This window comes from Geotrypetes seraphini, chromosome 7 (assembly GCF_902459505.1).
Source record: "Geotrypetes seraphini chromosome 7, aGeoSer1.1, whole genome shotgun sequence".
Lineage (NCBI taxonomy): Eukaryota > Metazoa > Chordata > Amphibia > Gymnophiona > Dermophiidae > Geotrypetes > Geotrypetes seraphini.
Window position 1 is genome coordinate 197,559,783 of NC_047090.1, and position 22,823 is coordinate 197,582,605.

General features: G+C 45.2%; 1 protein-coding gene across 3 annotated transcripts in view; it reads left to right on the forward strand.

The window, feature by feature from the left end:
* Positions 1-22,823, forward strand: part of FAM161B (FAM161 centrosomal protein B) — a 351,011-nt gene that overhangs the window by 175,620 nt on the left and 152,568 nt on the right. For all 3 annotated transcript variants that reach the window (XM_033950765.1, XM_033950766.1, XM_033950767.1), the window contains exon 6: positions 10,268-10,435. In XM_033950765.1, the coding sequence (XP_033806656.1) occupies positions 10,268-10,435 (168 nt within the window). The remainder of the gene's footprint in view (positions 1-10,267; positions 10,436-22,823) is intronic.

A 22,823-nucleotide genomic window follows, 5' to 3' on the forward strand; every position in this document is an offset into this window, starting at 1 on the left:
AAAAGGTATGGAGAAACTGGAATACGAGGATCGACTTAAGAGACTGGGATTATTCTCCCTTGAGAAAAGGAGACTGTGAGGGGATATGATTGAGACCTTCAAAGTACTGAAAGGAATCGACAAAATAGAGCAGATAAAACTATTTACATTGTCCAATTTGACACGGACAAGATGACACGGAATGAAGCTAAGGGGGGACAAGTTCAGGACAAATATCAGGAAGTTCTGCTTCACGCAGAGTGGTTGATACCTGGAATGCTCTCCCAGAGGAGGTTATTACGGAATCGACCGTCCTAGGATTCAAAAGCAAACTAGATGCACATCTCCTTACGAGAGGCATAGAAGGATATGGATGACTAAAAATTACGCCAGGTATACACCTGGCAGGGCCTCTGTGTGTTTGGATCGCTGGACTTGATGGACCGAAGGTCTGATCCAGAGATGGCGCTTCTTATGTTATGTTCTTAGGGATCTCAAAGTCCCTCCTTGTGGGCCGCAATCCAAGAGTACACATCCATAAATGCTGTCTCGTTCCCAGCCAGTCGATATCCACTGTCAACACCTCGTGCTAGGTCACTAGAGAGTTCCAGGTGCGCACCGAGGCCCGCAGTTCAGCAGAGAAAGGAGGGGGAGGAGGGAAGCAATGCCAGGAAAGAGAGCACAAGATAACCATGTCCGCAAACCTTGCAGTCCAGCAGTCTCTAGGTCAGAAAAATAGGAATGAAAAAATAAAGAAGAATAGAAAAAGCAAAAAAAGATAAGGAAAAAACAGGCAGAACGCCTAGTCCCTCGGCAGGTACCAGTTCTCAGGGAAGAAAGGTCCGATCCAATTGTCACTCCAATCGACATGTCATTTGCCATAGTAGAAGTCCAGAACAGCCACAGCAGAGAGTCACTCAGCGGGGTAGCCCCTCCAAAAAGGCACGGATGGCCTCCGGCATGGTGAAGTAGAGCGCCCTGTTGTCGTGATGCACCTGGAGCTTAGCAGGGTACTGCAAGGCGAACCGAATACCGATACCCAGATGGAATAATCCTGGAACATTAGAAGGCGATGCCCCTCATAGGCGGCCTGCCCCTTCGTTCGGAATCGGGTCAGAAGCCGGTGTTTATCAGCAAAGTTGAGGATGCGAGCGATCACCAGTCTGGGCCGCTGTTCCCCTTTGCGGCATGCCCTGATCTACCAGCAAGGGCCCACCTCCGGACTCCAGTTCCAACTCATGGGGCAGCCAAGTTGAGACCAGGGAGAGCAGCGCCGCATCAGTCACTGATTCCAGGACACTGATGAGCCGGATGTTGTTTCGGCGGTTACGGTTCTCAAGATCTTCCACCCGGTCTTCCAATTTACGGCACCACTCCTCCAGCATCTGGGTCCTGGCCTCCATGCGCGACACCCTGTCTTCCACCCGCTGAAGTCTGGAGGCTTGTCTTTTTAAGGTGTCTTTAATGCCATCCACAATAGTTTGGAGGTGCGTGAGCTTTTTGTTGAGAAAGACCGTGATATGCTTCTTAAGCTCCTCAAAGGCTTCAGCTTGGAGTGGGAGTACTGGGGAGCCAGGCCGCGCCCGCACGGGAGGAGTTGGAACCGCCATCTTAGCTAGTGTGGTTGCGGAGCCTTTCAGAAGCTTAGCAGGTTTCGAGGCACGAGCCAGCATCCCTCGGAAGCCGCCGAGACACAAGCACCGGTGTGAAGCCCCAAGCAATCACTGGCTTAAAAAAAAACCCGGTAAAAAGTAGTGTAAGGGGAAAAAAGCAGGTTAAACGCCATCACGTGACCCGCTCCCCCCAGATGGACCTTTTCAATGAGTCTCTAGAGTCGGAATTGGTAACGGAGGACTGGAGAAGGGCAGATGTGGTCCCTCTCCTCAAAAGTGGAAGTAAGAAAAAAAGTAGGGAATTACAGGCCAGTAAGTCTGACTTCTGTGGTAAGCAAATTAATTGAAACACTTTTAAAACAGAGAATGGACTCTATATCCCGCCGGAATGAGCAGCCCGGATGGGGATTACTACAATTCACTCTTGCCCGAAATGTGCACAAGCTCACGCTTCATTGGGGCATATGCTTTGGAATTGCCCCAAAATTCAACAGTTCTGGCGACATTTAGGGCACTATATTACGCAGCTCTGGCGGAGGCGTTGGCTCCCACAACCGAAAGCTTTATTTGGACATTATAATATAGCTGCGCCCAAATCCAAAGGAATGTCAGCTTTTGTCACTAGAGTGCTTTTGATGGGCAAGAAGGCAATTCTTACTAACTGGTTGTCCCGTGATCCCCCTTCCTACGCTCAATGGAGAGCGTTGATGATTGCTCATGCGACGCTGGAGCGGCGACTGGTGGGGGATTTAGATCGTGGACCGGGCCGCAAATTCTGTCAGACCTGGGAATGCTTCTGGCAGGACCTCATACCATATGCTCGCAGTAGACTCTTGAATTGTTAGGACTATCTTACGCTCTCAGTCATGGTAGTGGCATTGGACTTTTGGGGTGGGGAGGGAAGGGAGGGATGGGAGGGGAGGGGGTGAACTAGCACTGTTATTCTCTGGATTCGTATGCAACTTCTATTTGTATGTTCTGGTTGAAATACTAATAAAAATCATTTGAATATAAAACAGAGAATGGTCAAGTTTCTGTGGATTACATGACTGGAGGCAACATGGATTCACTAGAGGTGGATCTTGTCAGACAAATCTGATCAATTTCTTTGACTGGGTGACCAGAGAATTTGATAGAGGATGTACGCTAGATGTGGTGTATTTAGATTTTAGCAAAGTCTTTGACAGTGTTCCACACAGATGAGAGTGGTGCCCTCAGGATGGGTCCCAAAGTGACGGGCTGGGTTGAGAACTGGTTGAGTGGATTGACAGAAGATAGTGATCAATGGAGATCGCTCTGAGGAAAGGGATGTTACCAGTGGTGTGCCTCAAGGCTCTGTTCTTGGGCCTGTTCTTTTTAACATTTTTGTAAATGATATTGCTGAAAGGCTATCAGGTAAGATTTGCCTCTTGGCAGATGATACCAAAATCTGCAATTAACACCCAGGATGGTGTAAATAACTTGAAGTTCTTGTACAATTCCTCTGGAGTCTACACGGTAGGGGTGTTAATCTCTTCCAGTCTTAAACTGTAGGGAACTCAAAACCAAATTCTAGCCCCTCTTCCTGTGGTCATCTTCTGTTACTCACCCCTGGAATTCCAATTTCGTTTCCTACAGCCTTGCTGTAGGGGCTTCTTTCTTCTGCTCATGCTTTATTTTTTTCTAAATTCTAGTCAATTAATTTGATATTTTGCATAGGTCTTGCCCTAGTGCTGCAGGGACATCGTTCAGTGGGAGATCACAGACTTTGCTATATAGACTTTGCTATATAAAATTGTCTGCATCTGGGGGGGGGGGTTCCCTTCCGCTGCAGTAAACCCCCTGGACAGCCTGCTGGTCTGATCTGGTCTCCAGGATCAGGAGCCATCTGACCCCGGGTTCGTCTGCTAAGGCACAGTTCTTCAACCGCCGGTCCGCAGACCCAGTGCCGGTCTGCAGGAAATTTTTGCAGGTCCGCACAGGGCTGGCAAGATTGACTCCCTTCAATTTCCTGCCGGTCCGCGCAGGGCCGGCAAGATCAACAGCTGAAGTCTGCGCTAGGCCAGAGAGATCTTGGGGAGCCTCCGACAGTGGCTTTCTCCCCTCTCTGCAGCTCTCCTTTACTTCCCAGCGCAGCGATTCACGAAGGCAGCCTCGGGGCTTTTGCTGAGTCGCGGCTGCCTCTGATGATGCAACTTCCTCTTTCCTCAGAGGCGGCGCGACCCAACAAAGGACCCGAGACTGCCTTCCTGAATCGCTGCACTGGGAAGTAAGGAGAGCTGCTGGGAGGGGAGAAAGCCCACTATTGGAGTCTGGGAAGCTGCTGGGCAAGGGGAAACGGACAGCTGCTACTAGAGAGGGAGAAGGAAAGATGCTGCTGGGAGGGGAGGAGGGAAAGGAATCTAGGAAGCTGCTGGGCAAGGGAAAAAAGGGACAGCTGCTACTGGAGAGGGAGGAGAGATGCTGCTGGGAGGGGAGGAGGGAAAGGAATCTGGGAAGCTGCTGGGCAAGGAAAAAAGGGACAGCTGCTACTGGAGAGGGAGAAGAAGAGATGCTGCTGGGAGGGGAGGAGGAAAAGGAATCTGGGAAGCTGCTGGGCAAGGAAAAAAAGGGACAGCTGCTACTGGAGAGGAAGAAGGAAAGATGATGCTGGGAGGGGAGGAGGGAAAGGAATCTGGGAAGCTGCTGGGCAAGGAAAAAAAGGGACAGCTGCTACTGGAGAGGGAGAAGGAGAGATGCTGCTGGGAGGGGAGGAGGGAAAGGAATCTGGGAAGCTGCTGGCCAAGGAAAAAATGGGCATCTGCTACTGGAGAGGGAGAAGGAGAGATGCTGCTGGGAGGGGAGGCGGGAAAGGAATCTGGGAAGCTGCTGGGCAAGGGAAAAAAAGGGACAGCTGCTACAGGAGAGGGAGAAGGAGAGATGCTGCTGGGAGGGGAGGGAGGGAAGAGAGTTACTGCTGGACAGGAGGAGGAGGGAAGGGAGAATGAAAAAAGGAAGGAAACAGCTGGCAGAGAGATTAGAGGAGGGTTAGGGGAGACACAGTCATGAGAAAGTAGAGAGATTGATGATAGGAAGGGGTCAGCAGAAAAATAAGCAGAGAGGGACAATGATGATAGATCTGGTGTAGGAGAGATAAAAATGAAGAGAGCAGTGAAGCTGGAATGAATCATGTAAAAAGGAGAGAGGGGGCACAAGCTGGATGGAAAGGGGAGAGGGGCATAGAAAGAAGACAAGATACCATATGGAAGGGGGAGAGGACAGACAGTGGATGGAAGGGGCAGATTCTGGATTGAAGAGACAGAGAGGGCAGACGCTGGAAGGAAGAGAGTGAAAAGAAGATTGAAAGCAGAAACCAGAGACGACAAAAGGTAGAAAAAAATAATTTTATTTCTATTTTGTGATTAGAATATATCAGATTTGAAATATATATCCTGCTAGAGCTGGTGTTTAGACATAACTGGGGACTGCAAAACCCAGGCAGTGCTTCTTTATCTTCCAGCTGGCATAGGGCGCTCTCTGACCAGGGGGCAGTTGCCCTTGTTGCACTCCCCTAAAACTATTCCTGTCATGTGTGACTGCAGTATTCTGTTAGCATGATATTTCTGTGTAGCATTCTGTAATAATTTGGCTTGTTCAGTTTTCTTGATAGTAGAGGGGATATATGTGAAGGGGAGGGGAGACGGGGGTTTTGTTGATCCTTGCTCTGAATTATTTGTATTTATAAAATGACAATTGTACAGAATATTGTTTCTTTTTTACTTTAATAAAATACATTCAATATAAAATCATAACTGAGGCTTGTGTGGATGGGATCTGATGATTTGTGGGGACCGAGTTCGCAGAGATAGGGCGGAAACGGGGTTTTTAAATTTTAGTCCTAGTAGTTTGCCGGTCCACAAAATAATTTTTTTTTTTTCTGCCGGTCCACGGGTGCAAAAAGGTTGAAGAACACTGTGCTATGGGGTAGAGCGCAGGCTGCGTGGTTCGGTGGAGGCACACCCTGGATTGGGACCAGACCGCATGTCTTCCCTAATTGTCCTGAGAGGTCATGGCAGTCACTGACTGAGGTGACAGGGAAGATGAGGCAGTCAGAAGATCTGAAATCCAGTTTCTCAGCTCCTGAGGTATTGATCTCCTTGCATGCTCAGTGTTTAGCTTGCCTGCCATTGCTTTCTGTTGCTGCACAAGCCACTGTATCTGTGTGCACGCTGTATCTGTGTGCCATAATTGTGGCAGATGGCTCCCGGATTCGCAGCCATGTATCATGTGCGCTGCGGCCCATGAGGGGGGCGAAGCGTGTGCAAATTCCACATTCCTCTCCTCTGCAGAGGTCCCGCTTACCTCCAATTCGACCAGAGACGGTGAAATGCAAGTGCAGCTCGGGGAAAAAAATCTCATAAAGCTTCTAAGCACTCTAATGCTTCTGATGCACGCAGAGCAGCCCTTGCCACCAGTGATTATTTTCCTCCGAAATTTGTGAACATGTATCAGGCTTTTCTGGTTAAAAAGGCTATGCCTGTTTCTTCCACTCAGAATCCAGTGCAGCAGATGGGGTCTGGCTCTCCTCTGGTTCCAGCATGTCTATGTTCTATCTCACAGAGCTAAATCACAAAACAATTAAAGAAGCTTAACTTAGAATAAATACATAATTTATTATATCACATTCAGCTGTGTTTCATTAACCATAGCTTAATATCTAACTCAGACTTAGATCCAAATTTCATCCTAGGATGGAAAAATATTAACGATCAGGTCCTAAACGATATTGCACCATTGAAAGAATGTAGGAAAAGACATCATTTATCAGATAGCTGGTATGATACTGATTTAACGGTTTTAAAGCGAGAAGTATGTAAATTGGAAAGAATATGGTGTAAATCAGGGAAAGATGAGGACAGACTTATTTGGCGACTAAAGGTTAAAGAGTATAAAAGATTGATTAAAGAAAAGCGTTGTAAACATTATTCCCAAACAATTAATTTTCCTAGGTTGAATAGCAAAGAACTTTTCAGAATAGTCAATTCTCTGTTTGATATTGATCTACGTAAACGTTCTAATACAGATCTCCCACCCTGTGCTGCAAACTTAGCCGACTACTTTGTCACAAAAATTCAAAATTTGAGATCGTCTCTTGTAGGTACAAGCAAAGATCTACCAATCACTCAATTTGTTTTAGAACATGAAGGTTCAACTGCTGATATGATCTGGAATCATTTCGAAAACCTAGATTGGAACCAGTTTCTCAAGCTTTACTCAAAATATGCAAAATCCAATTGTCTATTAGACAACTGTCCACCGACTATCAAGAAATCATCTCCCTTCCCCTTCAAAGCTGAACTTTTTAACTGGGTTTCTTTATGTATGTGTACTGGCTATTTTCCAGTGGAACTTGGCCATATCCTTGACTCCTATTATTAAAAACTCCAAGGAGTCAGTTTCTTCGGCTGCCAACTACAGACCTATTGCCAACATACCACTTTTTCTTAAACTAATGGAAGGACTGGTTAACATTGGTCTCATGAAATATTTAGAGAAGATCAGCATTCTACACGACTCCCAGTCTGGTTTTCGTACAAATTACAGTACGGAAACAGTCTTAGCTCCATTTGTTTTCCCTGGGAAAAAGTGCACTGGTACTTCAATTCGACTTGAGCAGTGCCTTTGATCTTGTTGACCATGACATTCTGCTTAGATGCCTCGATTCTATTGACATTTCTGGACAGGTACTAAACTGGTTTACGGGCTTCATAAAAAACCGCATTTACCAAGTTCACAGTGAAGGAACCTTCTCTCAGTCTTGGTGTAATCCCTGTGGAGTTCCACAGGGCTCCCCTCTCTCCCCTTCACTTTTCAATGTCTACATGGCATCATTGGGACATATGCTATCTGACTTAAAATTGAAATTGTATATATACGCAGATGATATTACAGTTATCATTCCCATAACCTCAATGACACAAGAGACAGAACAACTTACCTCATCTGTCCTCACTGAGGTAGAACAATGGACTACACAATTTAAATTAAAACTGAACTCGGAAAAAAAAACAAGATTTTCTTGGCAAGTCCTAATTATAAGATCATGAATATCTCTTTGAGATTAAACAGGTTAGATTACCCAATTAATTCTACTATCAAAATCCTTGGAGTCATCCTGGACCGATGCTTGACTTTTGAAGATCATACTAATGCTCAGGTTAAAAAAATGTTTTTTCACCTGATGGAAACTTTGTACCATTAAACACTATTTTGACTCCCTCTCTTTTCAACTGCTTGTTCAATCTCTGATCTTAAGCAATATTACTGCAATATTATATACTTGCGATCCTTTAAGAAAACCATCAAACAATTGAGTCATTCAGAATCCTGCCTTCCCTCTCATTTATGGTCTCAAAAAATCGGATCATGTAAGCCCGTATTACAAAAATTTACACTGGCTGCAAGTTTGCCTGCCTCTGCTTCAAAACCATAACAGGTTCATCCCCCAATCTACCTGACACACAGGTACCACTTGCACATGTAATGCCTACCTGTTTGCTTTTCCATCCTTGAAGGGCTGTATCTACAAGAGATTCCTTGATAGATCATTATCATTCCAAGCAGGCAAATGGAATAAATGTTTAACCAACTTCATTTCAAATGCACCCTCCTACCAAACCTTCAGGAATTCAATTAAAACCTCTCTCTTTGATAAATTTCTCTGACTCCTTTCCTGTCTTCTTGTATCTTTGAAATGCTTCCGGATAAATCTTGACTAATCTTGACATGCTCTTCCTCTGTAAACTGCCCTGATCTGCTTGTGGTATTGCAGTATACAAAAATAAAGTTGTTGTTGTTAACTCTGGAATGAGAGGGCACAGGATTAAGTTAAAAGGTGATAGGCTCAGGAGTAATCTAAGGAAATATTTTTTTACAGAAAGGGTGGTAGATGCATGGAACAGTCTCCCTGAAGAGTTCGTGGAGACAGAGACTGTGTCTGAATTCAAGAAAGCCTGGAATAGGCCGTGGGATCTCTTAGAGAGAGAAAGAGATAATGGTTACTGTGGATGGGCAGACTGGATGGGTGATTTGGCCTTTATCTGCCAATATGTTTCTTTGTTTCTTTTACAACATTCTTAGTCTTGTTAACCATTCCTGTTTTAAAAATTCCTATCATTTTGTTTGCTTTTTTGGCCGCCGTACATTGAGTGGAAGGTTTCATCATATTTTCTACAGTGACACCCAGATCCTTTTCTTAGGTGCTACTGCTAACCCCCAAGGTGGACCCTAGCATCTGGTAGCTATGATTTGGGTTATTAAGAACATAAGAATAGCCTTACTGGGTCAGACCAATGGTCCATCAAGCCCAGTAGCCCGTTCTTACGGTGACCAATGTGCATCACTTTGAATCTGTCTACATTAAATTTCATCTGCCACTTGGATGCCCACTCTTCCAATTTCCTAAGGTATGCCTGTAATTTCTCACAATCTGCATGTGTTTTAACAACTTTGAACAGTTTAGTGTCATCTGCAAATTTAATCACCCCACTTGTCGTTCCAATTTCTAGATAGAACATTATTGTTCCAAGCAGGCAAATGGAATAAATGTTTAACCAATTTTATTTCAAACTCACTTTCTTATCAAACTTTTAGGAAGTCAATCAAAACTTATCTCTTTGATAAATTTCTCTGACTCCATTTCTGCCTTGATGTACTTCTAAAACACTTCCAGTAAAAATTTGATTAATCTTACCATGCTAATTTAATTTTGAAAGTTTTTTTGTAATATCACTGTCTGTATACAGTCTCTTCTTCTGTAAACCGTTCTGAAATGTTTGTGGTATTGCGGTATATAAAAATAAAGTTATTATTAAGTTAAATAGCACCTGTCCTAGTAGAGATCCCTGCAGGAATTCTGATAGACAAGTCATCTTAACCAGTCCATCAATCTTCCAGTATTTTTTCCAAAGCCACAAGCTCATCCTGGTAAGGAAGCACTTCACACATTGAACTGCAAACGTGCTCTAGCTTGCAACTTGGATAGAACCAAGTCTCACAAAACTTCTACTCAATTGTTCCCGTCTTTTGACAAGCTAGGAACCTCTTCAACCAAGAGAACAGTCTCCATATAGATTGTGAACTATATCTCGTTCTGTTATGCTTGGACTGGTCTAAAGCTAGAGGGTTGTATAACAACACACAAGGTGCGAGTGATAATGACTTTTGTAGCCCATCTACGCTCCACTCCTATTGAGGACATCTGTAAAGCAGCCACCTAGTCCTCAGTTCATACATTCCTGGCCAACATAACCCCCCCCCTCTCCAGAATGCCCCCAAAATAGCCAATTTTGACTTGGTGCTAACTAGGCATTTTCAGCCACATTATCTGGTTAAGAGCCACAAAAAATGCCTGGTTATCTCCTGGACAGGAAATTTAAATGGCCAGGAGATTCTCCAGGCTGTTCAGGTCCCATAATTCTAACAGACCATGATCACCTTTAAGATTGTTATGCTGTTGCTCTTGCTTTTCTTATGTTTGTGAATTTTATCTTTTCTTTATTCACTTATCTTAAAAACCAGTCACTAGCTCTTATAGATTTCATGTATCTCTTGATTATATTACATTCCACCTTAACCTCATAGTTCTAGGCTGATTACAAAAGGAGTAAGCTGGACATTTCCAGAATTACAAATTGATAGTTCATTTTTCTCTTTAGATGCTCCTTGGAGGAAAAACAAAACAAGGAGTATGGAAAAGATCAGTGGATGGAGTCATATAGAAAGAGATCTCAGGCAATGCACAAATCAGTGAGTAGACGAGCAAAACTCCTGGATTCTCATGTACCTTTGGTGGATGTTTTCAAAGAGAAACTGAAACATCACTGGTTAGTATCTTACTTTTGAACATATTAGCTTTTGCTTATGTCCACCTCATATTTCAAAAGACATAACATATATACCCCTGTGATCTTCATTGTACCCTTCCCCTGACCCCAAGATACTGAAAGAAATGTGAAATTTTGATCTGCTGTTAGTGATCTCTAACCCATCAATAAAATCATCTGTAGTACCTGAAGATTGGTGGTTGGGTAATGTAAAGCTGATTTTTTTTTTTTTTTTTTTTAAAGGATTCAAGGAGTGATCTGGGAAATTATAAACCAGACAATATAGTGGAAACTATTTTAAAGAATACTGTCACACAGCTAACCCCTGCCTAGACCAACAGGCGGCTTAGCAGTAACATAGTAGATGACGGCAGATAAAGACCCGAATGGTCCATCCAGTCTGCCCAACCTGATTCAATTTAAATTTTTTTTTTTTTTTTTCTTCTTAGCTATTTCTGGGCAAGAATCCAAAGCTTTACCCGGTACTGTACTTGGGTTCCAACTGCCGAAATCTCTGTTAAGACTTACTTCAGCCCATCTACACCCTCCCAGCCATTGAAGCCCTCCCCTGCCCATCCTCCTCCAAACGGCCATACATAGACGCAGACCGTGCAAGTCTGCCCGTAACTGGCCTAGTTCAATCTTTAATATTATTTTCTGATTCTAAATCTTCTGTGTTCATCCCACGCTTCTTTGAACTCAGTCACAGTTTTACTCTCCACCACCTCTCTCAGGAGCGCATTCCAGGCATCCACCACCCTCTCCGTAAAGTAGAATTTCCTAACATTGCCCCTGAATCTACCACCCCTCAATCTCAAATTATGTCCTCTGGTTTTACCATTTTCCTTTCTCTGGAAAAGATTTTGTTCTACGTTAATACCCTTTAAGTATTTGAACGTCTGAATCATATCTCCCCTGTCTCTCCTTTCCTCTAGGGTATACATATTCAGGGCTTCCAGTCTCTCCTCATACGTCTTCTGGCGCAAGCCTCCTATCATTTTCGTCGCCCTCCTCTGGACCTCCTCAAGTCTTCTTAAGTCTTTCGCCAGATACGGTCTCCAAAACTGAACACAATACTCCAAGTGGGGCCTCACCAATGACCTGTACAGTGGCATCAACACCTTCTTCCTTCTATTGACTACGCCTCTCTTTATACAGCCCAGAATCCTTCTGGCAGCAGCCACTGCCTTGTCACACTGTTTTTTCGCCTTTAGATCTTTGGACACTATCACCCCAAGGTCCCTCTCCCCGTCCGTGCATATCAGCTTCTCTCCTCCCAGCATATACGGTTCCTTCCTATTATTAATCCCCAAATGCATTACTCTGTATTTCTTTGCATTGAATTTTAGTTGCCAGGCATTAGACCATTCCTCTAACTTTTGCAGATCCTTTTTCATATTTTCCACTCCCTCTTCGGTGTCTACTCTGTTACAAATCTTGGTATCATCTGCAAAAAGGCACACTTTTCCTTCTAACCCTTCAGCAATGTCACTTACATACATATTGAACAGGATTGGCCCCAGCACCGAACCCTGAGGGACTCCACTAGTCACCTTTCCTTCCTTCGAGCGACTTCCATTAACCACCACCCTCTGGCGTCTGTCCGACAGCCAGTTTCTGACCCAGTTCACCACTTTGGGTCCTAACTTCAGCCCTTCCAGTTTGTTCAACAGCCTCCTATGAGGAACTGTATCAAAGGCTTTGCTGAAATCCAAGTAAATTACATCTAGCATATGTCCTCGATCCAGCTCTCTGGTCACCCAATCAAAAAATTCAATCAGGTTCGTTTGGCACGATTTACCTTTTGTAAAGCCATGTTGCCTCGGATCCTGTAACCCATTAGATTCAAGGAAATACACTATCCTTTCTTTCAGCAACACTTCCATTATTTTTCCAACAACTGAAGTGAGGCTCACCGGCCTGTAGTTTCCTGCTTCATCCCTGTGACCACTTTTATGAATAGGGACCACATCCGCTCTCCTCCAATCCCCAGGAATCACTCACGTCTCCAGAGATTTGTTGAACAAGTCTTTAATAGCCTCTCTGAGCTCCCTTAGTATCCTGGGATGGATCCCGTCTGGTCCCATTGCTTTGTCCACCTTCAATTTTTCAAGTTGTTCATAAACACCCTCCTCTGTGAACGGCGCAGAATCTACTCCATTTTCTTGTGTAACTTTGCCAGAAAATCTCGGTCCTTCTCCATTATTTTCTTCTGTGAACACAGAACAGAAGTATTTGTTTAGCACATTTGCTTTCTTCTCATCATTCTCCACATATTGGTTCCCAGCATCTCAAATAATAAATATATGTATATGTGAAAAGCTCAGACCCAACAACCAACCTCTAGTGATACACACAGAGGCAGTTGTAAATGAGACCATCACAGCCATTCACTGTCTCATACCACCGCATAGTATTAGATTTTAAACTCTATAACTTCCACTAATTACTTATCTTTAGCGGTGGTTGGGCTATGACTTCTCAGCAACTGCTCCAGGACAATGTTAAAAAACTTTGAATGCTGTCTCTCTCATTTCCCTCGACCCCCCCCCCCCCCCCAACTCGAGTTTCACGAATTGGAGCTTCTTCAGGAGGGGACACTAACAACCATTAAAATTGTAAATACACAGTTATCTTTAATTTAAAACCTTATTGGAGTTAACTTCTACTGTGTTTTACCTATAGTTTACAGTATTTAATGCTTAAACAACTATATTAATTAAATATTATCCTTATTTTAACGGCTTACCCAGGTACAGAGCACCCAAACCTGAACTAACTAACAGCATTAAGGTAAAATGATCCTCAGGAGCAGAGCAGCCTTACATGCACCAAAATACGTGGAACATAATGACGATTTAGATAGTACCTTCCACCAAAAAACATACTACTGCTTCTATATCCACAACTCCAGCTGAGTCAACGTTTCTAAAGCCCTCTCTCAAAGGGAAGTTATAGAGTTTAAGATCTAATACTATGCGGTAGTATGAGACAGTTAATGGCTGTGATGGTCTCATTTACAACTACCTCCGTGTGTATCACTAGAGGTTGGTTGTTGGGTCTGAGTTTTTCACATATACATATATTTATTATTTGAGATCATTATTAGTTATATCATAAGAGGTGATTAGGGATATGTGAAAAATAAAAATGATTCACACAGTAGTCAGAAATGTCCAAAGTTCAAGTATGGCATGTAATATAATTCCCCTGGACTTTCTCTGGTTAACGACAGTCCTCTTCACCAGGGGTGCCCAATAGGTCGATCGTGATCGACCGGTAGATCGCCAAGGCAAAGTGAGTCGATCATAGAGCCCATCCCGGGCTCCGTGATAGACTCACTTTGCCTTGGCGATCTATTGGGCCGATCAGCCTTCCTCTCCCCGACGTCAATTCTGCCGTCGGAGAGAAAGTTCTGGCCAGCCAATCGCTGCCTGGCTGGGCTTGAACTTCCTTTCCGACGGCAGAATTGACGTCGGGGAGAGGAATGCTGGTCGGCCTGACACAGGGAAGCAGGGAGAGCTTGGGGCGGCGGCGGCTTTGGAGCCTGTTATCCGATGGCGGTGGCTGCAGCGATTTGGGGGCCTGTTCCCTGATGGCGGCGGCTTGGGGGCCTGTTTCCCGATGGCAGCAGCAGTGGCTTGGGGGAGGGCAGGGAGAAAGAAAGAAAGGGGGCAGGCAGGGAGACAAAAGGAAAGAAGGGAAACAGAAAAAAAAGAAAGGGGCCATGAAGAGAGAAAAAAAGAAAGGGAGGCAGGGAGAAAAAAAGGGCAGGGGGAGAGGAAGAAAAAGTTGGGGGAGGGAATGAGGTCTGGAGGAGAGGAAGCATAAAGGCTGAAAGAAGGGAAGAAAGATTGGATGCACAGTCAGAAGAAGAAAGTGCAACCAGAGACTCGTGAAATCATCAGACAACAAAGGTAGGAAAAATTATTTTATTTTAAATTTAGTGATCAAAATGTGTCTGAATTTATATCTGCTGTCTATATTTTACACTATGGTCCCCTTTTACTAAATCACAATAGCGTTTTTTAGCGCAGGGAGCCTATGAGCGTCGAGAGCAGCGCAGGGTATTCAGTGCAGCTCCTGCACTAAAAACTGCTATCGTGGTTTAGTTAAAAGGGAGGGGGTATTTGTCTATTTTTGTATGGTTGTTACTGAGGTGACAGTGCAAAGAGTCATCTGTCTTGACCCCTTTGAAAAACCCCCGGAATAGGAACGATAATTAACATTTTCTATGCGTACAGTGTGCTTTGTGTTTTTTTTTAAATTTTATTGTTGGTAGATCATTTTGACTTGGTCATTTTAAAAGTAGCTCGCAAGCCCAAAAAGTGTGGGCACCCCTGCTCTTCACCATGCAAAATAACTTCATACAAGAACAGAAAATTGCAAAACATGGAAGGTAAACACAATGGCAAAACATTGGAGATACAGCCACAGTCCCCAGTTTAACTTGTGAGGTATAGTGTCCAGCTCTCAGCCCTTGCTCCTATGGTTAACAGGGCTTATCAGCAACAGCTGAGCTTTTCTGTAGACTTAGCACAGCAGGGTGCTTTAGATAAGAACATAAGCAGTGCTTCTGCTGGGTCAGACCAGAGGTCCATCATGCCCAGTAGTCTGCTCACGCGGCAGCCCCATCAGGTCCAGGACCTGTATAGTAATCCTCTACTAAACCCTTCTATCCCCTTTTTCTTCAGGAAATCATCCAATCCCTTCTTGAACTCCAATACCGTATTCTGTCCTATCACACCCTCTGGATGCGCATTCCAGGTGTCCACCACCCTTTGGGTGAAGAAGAACTTCCTAGCATTGGTTCTGAATCTTTCCCCTCTCAATTTTTCCGAATGCCCTCTCATTCTTGTAGTTTTCGAAAGTTTGTTGCAGAGGCTTAATCACAGAAACTTCACAGGTTGAAATTTACAGCTTATCCCAGGACAAGCAGGCAGGTATTCTCACATTTGGGTGACATCATCGACGGAGCCCGGATGCGGATGCCTCACAAGCAGACTTGCTTGAAGAAACTCGAAGTTTCGAGTCACCCACACCGCGCATGCGCGAGTGCCTTCCCGCCCAGCACAGGGCGCTTCTCCTTGCTTGCAGGGAGCCAGCACACAAACCCAGTTTACTCAGACAGGTTCTTTTCTTCCCTTTAGCTTAGGAACTAACCTCCATCCACTCTGGGTTAAAGCTGGCATCTAGAGGCAATTCAGCAGTGTCCATAGCCTCGTTTCCTACCATGCTCTCAGGCTAGGCAAGTCCTCACTGCTGTGAGGTTGAGGAGAGAGACTCCTCCCCTCTCCTTCTTGGGCATGCTCCTGCTGGGGCCTCTGCTTTGCTTCTTCTGCCTCTGTCTCTCCTGTCTTCCCCTACTGTGATTCAGGCCTCTGTTTTCACGTGTGTCATAGTCCCACCCCTCTCTCCTAGGAGGAGGGGCGTTGGGCTGAAAATCCCTAGAGAAATAAAGCTGGTTTCTCCTAGGCTGATGATAATGTGAATACTAGTGCTGCCTGATTCAGGTAAAAAAAATTTGATTCGATTCAGCCTATTGAATTGGTTTTTCAATTCGATTTTCCTGCCCAATTGGGTGTTTTTTTCAAACATCCTGGTGGGTTTATTTTATAGCTTCTTCGCCCCCTTTGGCTTCTCCTAACCACACTGGCGCTGTGGTGTAAACAAAATAAAGAAACAAAAAGGACTTTTCCTCTCTCTGTTAAATCCTAGCTCATGTTTGCGGTCTAACACCAGCTCTGGCAGGATACACTCTTTAAATCTGACATATTGTAATCACAAAACAGAAAATAAAATTATTTTTTCTACCTTTTGTTGTCTGGTCAATATTCAAATCTTGTTGGTCCCAGGCTCTGATTGTCTTCTGATAACTTGCTTGCCAGGGTCTCCTTCTTTCTACGTGCTAACCATCCATCTGCCATCTCTGTCCTCCCCTTCCGTTTCCCTTCCCTCCCCCGGAGGTCTGGCATCTTTCCTTTTTTTCATCTCATCCACAGATTCACCTTTTCTCAACTACCCTTTCATCCAGCATCTCTCCCTCCTTCCCCACCATCCTCTCCCTTTCTCTTCCCAACTACCCTCCTATCCAGTATCTCTATCCCCCCTCCACACCATCCCTTGTGTCCAACTTCTTTCCCTTTCTGTTCTTCCCTCCCTAAATCCCATTGTCCACCATCGCTCTTCCTCTCCTCTGTTTTTAGACCCATTATTTCTTCCCCCCCAAAGTCTCTTTGAACCCCCCTTCCCTCCTTCTACACCAGGGCCCCCCTCCCCTGAAGGTCTGTCCCCCCCGAAGGCCTGCGCCACCATCCCTGAAGGCCTGCCCCCCTTGAAGACCTGCCCCCTCTTTGAAGGCCTGTCCCCCCCTTAAAGGCCTGCATCCCACCCTTTCTAACCATCCATCTTCCATCTCTTTCTTCCCCTTCTGTTTCCCTCCCCTCCCCCGGAGGTCTGGCATCTTTCCTTTTTTTGTCTCCATCCCCAGATCCACTTTTTCTCAACTACCCTTTCATCCAGCATCTCTTCCTCCTTCCCCACCACCCCAGGGTCCACCATCTCTCCCTTTATCTTCCCAACTACCCTCCACACCATCACTTGTGTCCAACTTCTCTCCCTTTCTGTTCTTCCCTCCCTAAATCCCATTGTCCACCATCGCTCTTCCTCTCCTCTGTTTTTAGACCCATTATTTCTTCCCCCTGTCCGTCTCTTTGAACCCCCCTTCCCTCCCTCCGTGTACTTCTACACCAGGGCCCCCCTCCCCTGAAGGCCTGCACAACCCCCCTGGAGACCTGTCCCCCTGAAGGTCTACACCCCCCTGAAGGCCTGCACCTCCCCCCCGAAGGCCTAACTGTTCCCCCTGGCCTCCTGCTCTTCCATTTACCTAATTTCAGCAGCAGAGCAGCCTGCAGAGAGGATTGCCGGTGCTAGCGATCTTTGTAGGCTACCATCAGCCTCCGGAGCTGTCTTCCCTCTGCTGCGGTCCCGACCCTCCTCTGACATCAGAGGCAGGATCGCGGCAGAGGAAACAACAGCTCCGGAGGCCGATGGCCGCCTGCAAAGATTGCTAGCACCGGCGATCCTCTCTGCAGGCTGCTCTGTTGCTGTAAAGTAATAGAGTAGTAGAGTAATAGATCACTACAGGTCATTGACCTGGGGGGCCGCTGCGGGAGCGGACTGCTGGGCGTGATGGACCTATGGTCTGACTCAGCAGAGGCAATGCTTATGTGCTTATGTGCTTAAATGGATGCGCGGGAGGCAAGGGAAAAGCCGGACACCACAGCTCTTCCCGACTGACCCTCCCCCCTCACCCTCTAAAGCAGGAGCGGCAGCAGCCAGCCAGCAAGAAACAGCACTGCCGCTCCTGCTTTAAGGAAAGAGAGGGAGGGTCAGTCACCGAATCAGGAGGCCGATTTTTTTTGTTTGTTTGTTTTTAAATTGATTTGAATCGATTCACCCAATGTGAATTGGTGAATCGATTTGAATCATGAATCGGGCAGCACTAGAGGTGCTGGACCCATGGAAAGAGGGGGCTAGAGGGAAGGGAGAGAGGTGCAGGACCTGCAGGGAGGAAGAGAGAGAAGTGAAGGGAAAGAGAAAAGCTGAACCAAGGGGATGAAAAAAGAGTGAGTGAAATATTGAACATAGTGAAGGGAGGGAGAAAAAAGAGAGTGAGAGACACATTGGTGTGTAAAGAGTAAGAGAGGGGAGAAGCTGGGCACAGGGAGATATACAAAAAGAGGAGAGATGGTGGGCATGGATGGGAGCATAGGAACAGGGACAAACAGGGAAATTCTGCATGGGGGTGATATATGGACACAGAGGGGTAATTCTAGACATGGGAGAGTATATGGACACAGAAGATGGCTAGACATGAGGGAGAATAAGAACGCAGAAGGAAGATGCTAGATGGGGGGAGAGCATAGGGATTAAAAGGAGTGATGCTGTACACCGGAGGAGGGGATCATAGAATGGTGAGATGATGAAGACAGGGAGATGGACACAGAGGAAATACTGGAAAGGGACATATAGGAAACATAGAGAAGGAAGATGCTGAACGTAGGGAACAATACATACATAGAGATAGAAGATGAATGGTGAACATGAAGAGAGAAAAAAAAAAAATCAAATGCCTTCTGTCCCTGGATAATACCTATTACGGTAAGTCTGTGCTTTTGCATCATACATTCATGGATTTCCTTTAGAGTTTTCTTTTGCAGGAATAGGAGCTTCATGACAGCTCTTACAAATTGGCACTTTGCAAAATTAAATAACACTCTTTACAGTAGCAAAATAACACTCAGAATTTAGGAAGTTAGTTGGGCTGAGAACTTTTCAGCATCCCTTTGTAATAACTTTATAGCAGGGATCTCAAAGTCCCTCCTTAAGGGCCACAATCCAGTCGGGTTTTCAGGATTTCCCCAATGAATATGCATCGAAAGCAGTGCATGCACATAGATCTCATGCATATTCATTGGGGAAATCCTGAAAACCCAACTGGATTGCGGCCCTCAAGGGGGGGACTTTGAGACCCCTGCTTTATAGCATGCCTCCTCGTCCTAGAATTTTTAGAAGAAGTAAATAAGCAGTTCACGTCTACCTGCTCCACTCCACTTGGTATTTTATAGACCTCTATCATATCTCTTCTCCAGGCTGAAGAGTGTGATGTGCAACCTGTGTCTGCTAGAGATGTCCCCAAAGTAGTGCACACACTGGATCAAGAGATGCAAATCATAGCACAGTTTAAACCTCATGCAGATAGGTTTGAGGATATTCCCACTGATTCTAGAGGGAGTTTGAGTGGTGAGCAGCCTGCACTTCCTAGCACACGTCATTCTAGAGCAGACATGGGCAAACTACAGCCTGCGGGCCAGATCTAGCCCGTTTAGTTGTTTAATCCGGCCTGCAAAGCGCTCATTTTGCACATGGGCCGGAGCAAGAGCATTAGCCGGCGCTATGCCGGGCCAGCTTCCTCCCTCCCGGGGGTGGAAATCCTCCACCTGGCTCTTGTTGTTGCAGGTTTGCAACTGCTTTCCACACGCCCTTCCCCCATGTAGAATTATCCCCATCTCTCCTCCTCCACCTCTCTTCTAGGGGTGGCCATGCGGCTCCTTCCTGGCTGAGGTCAGGACTGCACCTACTGGTGCGCGGGGCTGCACAGGTCGTGAGGAAAGCCAGAACGAGGTTGGAGTTGCCCTAGAAAGCCTGTGCCGCATTCCATTTCATTCATGCTGGAGCACAGGAGGGTGAGCCCGGAGTTCAGGCTGCTGGAGGATGGCGCACGTGCCCGCTTCTCACTGTGCTTAGCAGCAGTAATCGGGGCTGGGAAGCTAAGTGGGGTCCGGAGCCCTCCGGGGCTCTGCCGTTGGCGCTCAGGGAAGCAGGACTTCAGCTGCCCGATTCCGCGTTGCACTTTTCTTTGGATGCTCTTGACTTGATCACCTCCCTCGACCACTTTGGCTGCTTCTGCCCCCGTCTAACATAGTAACATAGTAGATGACGGCAGATAAAGACCCGAATGGTCCATCCAGTCTGCCCAATCTGATTAAATTTAAATTTTTAAATTTTCTTCTTAGCTATTTCTGGGCAAGAATCCAAAGCTTTACCCGGTACTGTGCTTGGGTTCCAACTGCCGAAATCTCTGTTAAGACTTACTCCAGCCCATCTACACTCTCCCAGCCATTGAAGCCCTCCCCAGCCCGTCCTCCACCAAATGGCCATATACAGACACAGACCGTGCAAGTCTGCCCAGTAACTGGCCTTGTTCAATATTTAATATTATTTTCTGATTCTAAATCTTCTGTTTTCATCCCACGCTTCTTTGAACTCAGTCACAGTTTTACTCTCCACCACCTCTCTCGGGAGCACATTCCAGGCATCCACTACCCTCTCCGTAAAGTAGAATTTCCTAACATTGCCCCTGAATCTACCACCCCTCAACCTCAAATTATGTCCTCTGGTTTTACCATTTTCCTTTCTCTGGAAAAGATTTTGTTCTACGTTAATACCCTTCAAGTATTTGAACGTCTGAATCATATCTCCCCTGTCTCCCCTTTCCTCTAGGGTATACATATTCAGGGCTTCCAGTCTCTCCTCATACGTCTTCTGGCGCAAGCCTCCTATCATTTTCGTCGCCCTCCTCTGGACCGCCTCAAGTCTTCTTACGTCTTTCGCCAGATACGGTCTCCAAAACTGAACACAATACTCCAAGTGGGGCCTCACCAATGACCTGTACAGGGGCATCAACACCTTCTTCCTTCTACTGACTACGCCTCTCTTTATACAGCCCAGCATCCTTCTGGCAGCAGCCACTGCCTTGTCACACTGTTTTTTCGCCTTTAGATCTTCGGACACTATAACCCCAATGTCCCTCTCCCCGTCCATGCATATCAGCTTCTCTCCTCCCAGCATATACGGTTCTTTCCTATTATTACATTACATTACATTAGGGATTTCTATTCCGCCTGTGCCTTGCGGTTCTAGGCGGATTACAATAAAGATGATATCTGGACATTTCCAGTAGAATTACATTACAGGAGAAGAGTAGATTACAAGTAACAGTGAAGAGTTACAATACATTCAATATCGCAGCAGATAGACATAGCCACGGATTTACAATAAGGAAGATTTCTGGGCATTTCCCGTAGAATTACATTACAGGAGAAGTGTTAATTACAGGTAATAGTGAAGAATTACAGTACATTCAATATCACAGGAGATGTTACCTAGCAACTGAGTCAATTTACAACTGGTGGAGAATAAGAATTACAATATATTCTAGATTACAAAAGATGTTCCATGAGATGAGTCAAGTTTCTTCGGATGGAGAGTAGCATCATATGCCTTTAAGTGGAGGTGTATTTATTGTTTTGATGATTGCATGATGTTGGTTAATTAATGTTGATGATATGGACAGTAGGGGTGTTTAGTTTGGGTTGGATAAAGAGATTCTGTTCCCAATGGAATTGGTTGGGAACTCATTAGATGGCGGTTTAGATTGATGGGAGATATTTTTTGAACAGTAGTGTTTTTATTTCTTTTCGGAACTCTTTTATGTCTGTAATTTCTATCAGTAATTTTGAGATGTCGGAGTCAATATTAGCTGCCTGTGTCCCTAGTAGGTTGTCATAAAGTTTCTTACGTCGAGTACCATTGAGAGGAGGGTAGGTGAAAATGTTCTGTGTTCTCCTTCTTAATTCTTAGTTCTCCTCCTTATTAATCCCCAAATGCATTACTCTGTATTTCTTTGCATTGAATTTTAGTTGCCAGGCATTAGACCATTCCTCTAACTTTTGCAGATCCTTTTTCATATTTTCCACTCCCTCTTCGGTGTCTATTCTGTTACAAATCTTGGTATCATCTGCAAAAAGGCACATTTTTCCTTCTAACCCTTCAGCAATGTCACTCACAAACATATTGAACAGGATTGGCCCCAGCACCAAACCCTGAGGGACTCCACTAGTCACCTTTCCTTCCTTCGAGCGACTTCCATTAACCACCACCCTCTGGCGTCTGTCCGACAGCCAGTTTCTGACCCAGTTCACCACTTTGGGTCCTAACTTCAGCCCTTCAAGTTTGTTCAACAGCCTCCTATGAGGAACTGTATCGAAGGCTTTGCTGAAATCCAAGTAAATTACATCTAGCATATGTCCTCGATCCAGTTCTCTGGTCACCCAATCAAAAAATTCAATCAGGTTCGTTTGGCACGATTTACCTTTTGTAAAGCCATGTTGCCTCGGATCCTGTAACCCATTAGATTCAAGGAAGTTTCTTTCAGCAACACTTCCATTATTTTTCCAACAACTGAAGTGAGGCTCACCGGCCTGTAGTTTCCTGCTTCATCCCTGTGACCACTTTTATGAATAGGGACCACATCCGCTGTCCTCCAATCCCCAGGAATTACTCCCGTCTCCAGAGATTTGTTGAACAAGTCTTTAATAGGACTCGCCAGAACCTCTCTGAGCTCCCTTAGTATCCTGGGATGGATCCCGTCTGGTCCCATTGCTTTGTCCACCTTCAGTTTTTCAAGTTGCTCATAAACACTCTCCTCCGTGAACAGCGCAGAATCTCGTGTAACTTTGCCAGATAATCTCGGTCCTTCTCCATGATTTTCTTCTGTGAACACAGAACAGAAGTATTTGTTTAGCACATTTGCTTTCTCCTCATCACTCTCCACATATTTGTTCCCAGCATCTTTTAGCCTAGCAATTCCATTTTTTATCTTCCTCTTTTCACTAATATATCTGAAAAAATTTTTATCTCCCTTTTTTACATTTTTAGCCATTTGTTCTTCCGCCTGTGCCTTCGCTAAACGTATCTCTCTCTTGGCTTCTTTCAGTTTCACCCTGTAGTCCTTCCTGCTCTCCTCTTCTTGGGTTTTTTTATA